The sequence below is a fragment of the Phragmites australis genome, chromosome 7 (genome assembly GCF_958298935.1).
Source record: "Phragmites australis chromosome 7, lpPhrAust1.1, whole genome shotgun sequence".
Classification (NCBI taxonomy): domain Eukaryota; kingdom Viridiplantae; phylum Streptophyta; class Magnoliopsida; order Poales; family Poaceae; genus Phragmites; species Phragmites australis.
The window spans coordinates 30462501-30468500 of NC_084927.1; the positions used below are offsets into that span (position 1 = coordinate 30462501).

At 42.0% G+C, this 6000-nt stretch overlaps 1 protein-coding gene across 1 annotated transcript; it reads right to left on the reverse strand.

The window, feature by feature from the left end:
• Positions 1 to 1292: 1292 nt before the first annotated feature.
• LOC133924684 (probable WRKY transcription factor 12) lies at positions 1293 to 5451 on the reverse strand. Its single transcript, XM_062370339.1, has 4 exons — positions 4923 to 5451; positions 4756 to 4835; positions 4416 to 4583; positions 1293 to 1950 (listed from the first exon to the last, which is right to left on the reverse strand). The coding sequence occupies exons 1-4, from the start codon at positions 5205 to 5207 to the stop codon at positions 1767 to 1769; spliced, it is 717 nt and encodes a 238-aa protein (XP_062226323.1). The 5' UTR covers positions 5208 to 5451; the 3' UTR covers positions 1293 to 1766.
• Positions 5452 to 6000: the final 549 nt, after the last annotated feature.

The window sequence follows — 6000 nt, forward strand, 5'->3', positions numbered from 1 at the left end:
TCCAAGCTTGAGCCATCCTTGTGGGTTGGCTCTCACCATACTTTATTTATGGAAGATATTCTTTTTTTCACCAACGCCAGTTATACCCTTGAAAACTATTAAATTTGGTGCCAACATAAAGCATTTACATTAGCTAATTAGGTTCGGAAACCATAGTAGTCAGACCGAATGTACTAATTAGTAACAAATTTGCTAGTTCTTGATCGCCTTAAAAATTTCAATCTCAATCACCCAATATTGCGCGGCATAACTTTGTAATACTACATTTTAACAACGCAGTTAGAAACAATTGAGCCGTTTACAGAAACAGCCTAACCTAAACTGTATCAATGTTTTTACATTTCCAACGTAGTCTGTCAGATATACCTTATACGCACCAAGAGCAACTCCAAACAACTTGCCAATCAGCTCCCTGTCGCTAAATATAGAGATTCGGTGAAAACAATCACTCGAACCGGCTCTCTACTCCACTCGCTATCGCTGGGGCTCGCCATCTCCTCTGATCCGCTAGCTACTTTCGTCGATACAAACGCGCTCCCCATCTCCGGTTCGCTATCTCCGGAATGGACGCTGGCCTATGGACCCGTGGTATGAGCAGTACTGACAGCTTCAATTTCTCTTTACATCTTCTATGTTCAAAATAGTGGTTTCTGTTGCTATAAAAATCTTCAAATTTTCTATGTGTTTTATAATCTATGTGCAACCAATTTTAATTGGATTCACCTAAAAAGCCTATCTAGAATTTAAATTAAAACTTTCCAAAAAGGTTACTTTTATAACTTGTAACAATTGTTAGGGCCTCAAATAAATTTCCAAAAATTTAGAAAAATTTACGAATATTCTTCTCATTTGATGGACTAATTCGTAAAATTATTTTAGCCCTAGGTTCTATGGTGAAAAAATATGTTCATATGTAATACTCCATTAATATACATTTTTGCCATTTCATATGATATTCTTCTTTTAATTTAATTTGAATTCAAACAAATTCAAACATATACAAAATTTAACTGTTGAAAATATAACTATTGCAAATATTTTTATTTATAAGATATTAATAAAATATAGGTGGGTAGAATTTAGAGAGCGAGAACGTGTGAAGAAACAGAAAAAGAATCTTTTAAAGAGGGATATAGACACTAAGATTTAGGGAGAATCTTTTAAAGAGCTCCAACATGTGAATCGAAGTTTGTCTGCGAGCTCATGTTCGTTTAGCAGCGACAACTGCTGTGGTGCAGTTTCGCAATCATTAGCAGCTGCGCGCATGATGAGCAAGGAGCTGCGCGCCATCTTGGTTCGTCAGGTTTCTGGAGGCTACAATTAACTAGCAGGCCAAATACAAATGTTTGTACCGCCCACAGCAGCAAGGCGGCCTCGCGTTCTGTGCCTTACATGCATGGCAGCCATGTCCATGGCTTTAAGCCGGCACGCGTAACGTTCTAACAGTATCAGATGTTCAGATGTACCATGCATGCATGTAGCTATGTGTCACGCATAGAATTGGATCGACCCTGCAGCTACTGATTAATCGGCTGCTTTCTACAAATGTGCATGACGGGCGTCGTCGTCCATTTTACAGCATTGCTAGCTTCAGATTCATCAGGCTCAGGGCGCTACACAGCCACTACGGAATATTTTAGTTGTCTAGTGTATTCATTAGATTGCATCAGGCTCTCAGGGCACTACACAGCTTGATCGATCCATGCATTGCGTGCAGTAAGTATATTGTGCGGTAGCTAGTTTAAGCTTTGCATGCACGCGTCGATCTAGAGCGAGGTGAAGGCGCAGCTGCCGGTGTGGTCGCCAGCGGCGTCGGCGTCGGCGTCGTCGCTGCAGGGGGAGTGGGTGTGGCGGCCTTCGTAAGTGGTGATCACCATGCGGCGGTCCTCCGACAGCCGCTCCACACGCTTCTTCACGCGGCAGTTGCTGTGGGTGCACCGGTAGTAGCTTCTGCAAGCATGCAAAATTGATAAAGGCTGATCAATTATAACTGAACCCCGGCGAACTTTAATTTAATAAATTGCCGGTACTGCGTACTTAAACATGTTTTGGATTGCTTTTTTGTGGCAACAAGTTATGGAGTTTAAAATTTTGATTCAAAAATATCACATGTATATAGATTTATAGGAACAGTTTTATGCTTAACTATAAATCTAGCTGCAGCCTGCAGCAAATTACATGAAGAGCTCATTGGCCTTTGCAGATCCATTGTAGCAAGGTTCAGGAAGCAGTTTCAAACTGAATCTATCAGGGGATCATTCTTGCCTATTTTTTTTAGCACCTTTAATGCCTCTTACATCCGAAAATCGCTTATTCAGCTGGTGTGGAAATGGCTATGGTTTATCTTCTTAACACGTTCCTCGTTGGTGTTTAGTGCTATATTTCACTGTGCTATTATTCTAACTCCGAAGTATCAGCAAAAATTATTTGGTGCCATATTTCACCATGTCGGGCACACGATGGATAACAAATGATAAGTGATCAGATTTTTGGAACCCGCACAATAAATTTACATATGAATAAAAATTATGTGGCAGATCGCTAATGTGTACTAAGCTATACGCAGCCTCACTGAATTTCCAATTTGGCCAGTTGTATATATTCGGTGATTTGGGGGAGTATATATTCTGGCATTATTCAAAAGCATTCTGAACAGAGAAACTATATATGAACAGGTATAAAAATTCAGGCTCTTTTACTATACCCCCCACATGCACTCTAGGAAAAGAAAACACTTCCGAATGAAACATGTAATCTGAAGCATTTCAATGATACTACGGGCCAATCATGGACAAGGAGCTGGCCTGCCTTTCCTACGGCACATTGAGTGCCTGAAGAAACATCCTAACCTGAAAATGTGTGCACCATTTTGTCATTTGTTCCAGAGCATCCATATGCACTCGTTCATGTGCATACTTATGTCCTATTGCTGCAGATCATGAATGATGATAGGTTTTACTAGTGCATGACGTGGATGATGCATGATCAGAACTTAGACCAAGCAAAAAAAGATATCGTGCAGTTGTTAATATTTGATTTCCCTTATAAACTGGATTAACTCAACTCTCTTCTTTTATAATAAGATCGGTCTCTCTGGTGCTGTCTTTTCGAATAAAAAAATTCTTGAAACTTATAAATTAGATATTCCAGCAATATGCATCTGTCCTAGTTGTAGTATTGCATGGCATGACTTTTTTTTCTTATGGAAATAGATTCTGTAGTGTGACTCTTGCAGCACCATTTTCGCTGATGTATCTTTAATGACACTGAGCGAAATAAACGCAGAACGCTTCAATAACATTAATACAATCCGTAGATGTATTTTGGTGATCTATGTGGATGATGCAGTGCATATGTCACAATATAAAAAAGGCAAGATCATATTCAGGCGTAGCCTTATTTAATTATCATAGACCGCTGGCAACTGTATCTAAAATGTTCAAAGTAAGCCTATTTGGTTAATATGTTGCATCTAGCAATTCTGCTCATCTACACACACGCACATTGAAGTTTCGCGAAGCATACTGTTTCTTTACCTAGCTATGTGTCCGATTGGATGATCCTCGCTCTTCAGAGACAGTATTCCTTATGATGTCATTTTGATCGACCAAGCTCTATCTGTCGCCACCGATAAGCTAACCGACAATATCATCACTACCCCATGGCATCAATCTTCCGTATGATCAATTAAGCAAGCAGCGTATCGAAAATCCACACGTTCGCTCTCCATGATCCGCAGTCTACAACTTCCTCTATTCTTCTCTATTCGAGGTTATTGACTTTTCTCAGTCTCCAGAATGTGAATTTAGACACTTCCATAACTTTGTATCGGTATAAATTAACAAAACTATAAAGGTTTTCTACACAAAATAAAAAGTGATAAATCCCCGTATGGCCAATCTAGAAAGTTACAAATATATTGGTCAGATTTTAGAAAAACTGGTAGGAAGGTTCCAAATCATCAAATGAATCTCAAGCCAAGTCCTTGGTTTAATTTGATACCAATGTTCTCTATTTAGCTGGTTTCAACAATTGATAAATTTTCACTCCAATAAAGAGACAACTCAACTTGTTATGCTGATGGTACTACACTGCAACATATAATTAGTTCGCCCATACCATGCATATGTATGATTTAAGTTAGGCAAGCTAGCATGTGATTCAGTTTCTGGTTTCCAAACAGCATGATCATGCATCAGGAAGAGCAGTTGTTGGCACACCCCTTGAATTAGACTTGGATTGTTTGTGTGGACGAAGATATATTGAGGGGCTATTTGTAACAAGTTTTGCATCATTTTGCAGGAATTAGTTCGACTCCCTGGGTAATCTGGAGGAAAAACCCCGCATTCCGAACGGTATTAAGTACTGGCTAGGGTTATCGGTAGTTTGTGCTGGCGTGTGTATGCATATATTACCTTGGATGAAGGCTGTTCTTGACGACCTTCTGGCCGTACTTCCTCCACTTGTAGCCGTCGTCCAGCACATCCACGTCGCTCCTGGTCTGGAAGCAGAACCTCGGCTCCCTCATCTTCCTCCTTACCTTCAATCTCCCTTTCTCCGCCGCCGCCGCCGGCCCCTTCCACCTGCTCACCCCATCACCACATGTGCCCCCAATCAGTTCAACACTCAAATCCAGGGCCACCTCACGGAACCCTAACGATGATTGACCAACAACCAGCCACACTACTACTCCCATGTGTGCAAGAATCAACCGTGTACGTGAATCACGACGTGTTCAACTGTTCATGCGTATACCATGAACTTGGGCCGTGGCAAGTGGTGGTGGTGGTGGTACTACCGATCTCGCCTCTGGCTTTCACCGCCGACGTGCCCGCCTGCGAAAACCAAATTACAAGGAGTAAGGAACAAGCCGGAGCATGCCATTTAACCAAGCTGCGCGCGGGCGTGCGGCGCGTCATTACCTGGCCGGCGTCGAGCGCCGCGAAACCAGGTGGCTTCTCGCAGGCGGCGGCGGGGGCGGAGGGGCAGAACGGGATCCCGGGAAGAAGCAGCGGGTACAGGCCGCCGTAGTGGTCCGAAGAGAGCATCATCACGCCATGGTTCCCGGCCTGTTCCTGGACCAGCGGCATCTGCAGAAACTTTTGTTGGTTGGGCAGCGAAGGAGGAAGAGAAGGAAGAGGGGCGCATGGACTGGGCGCGTAGAGGCTAGGAAGGCAGGTCGTCTCCAACTGGCTACTCCCCTCCATGCACGCATATAACAAGATCCACCATGCAAGTGTGGTGTGGGTGTGGCAGCGATCGATGGATCAAAATGGTCTTGGGGTCATGAGTGAGTGAGATGCCGAGGAAGATTTCTGTCTCTAGGTTAAAAAGAAGTGGTGGGCAAGCATGGTAGCTGGCCAGTAGCCCAGCTGGGAAGGCTGGACAGGACAGCCCCTTTAAAGAGCCTTTTGCTCAAATGGTGGTGTGATGGCAGTACCTGTTTCTGTAGCGGTGTTGTACGCCTAGATAGCTAGTGCTTGCAGATTCATCAGGATATGTACCCATTCATCAGCTCATGATTTTTAGGCCTCGTTTGCCAAGCACTACATCTGACATTCATAGTGGATCTACAGTTTATATAATAAAATAAAATAATTTAAATATTTATTTTTTGTTTAAAACAAAAATATGATGATTCAACCCAATACCCCTAATTTACTCATAGTTTTAGATCCTAATTTTTTCATATTCAGCTAAAAAAATCCAGAATTTGGATCCGTACTAAACGGCCCCCTTAGGCTATGTGTTGATGTTACCTACAAACTAATGTTGTCTATATATATACTTTCTTATTAGGGTTGTTTTCGCAAAAGATTTGGTGAAAAAAGGGTTCTCATATCCCTAGTTTTATCATCTTTTTCTAATAAATTCTAATCACTTTTCTCGACCATGAATTTAAAATAAACTATCCACAATTCTTAGGGGCGACGCTACGTTAAGCCAGGGGTGCACGAAAACCCCCTTAATTCAAAATTGTCCACACTGAAATAGCCATAA

Excerpts from the sequence above, each read along its gene's own strand:
- LOC133924684 (XM_062370339.1), bottom strand. The coding sequence starts at position 5,207 with ATGGAGGGGAGTAGCCAGTTGGAGACGACCTGCCTTCCTAGCCTCTAC. Across the intron at positions 4,836-4,922 it reads CGGCGCTCGACGCCGGCCAG|GCGGGCACGTCGGCGGTGAA; the intron begins GTAATGACGCGC and ends TGGTTTTCGCAG. Across the intron at positions 1,951-4,415 it reads AAGAACAGCCTTCATCCAAG|AAGCTACTACCGGTGCACCC; the intron begins GTAATATATGCA and ends GCATGCTTGCAG.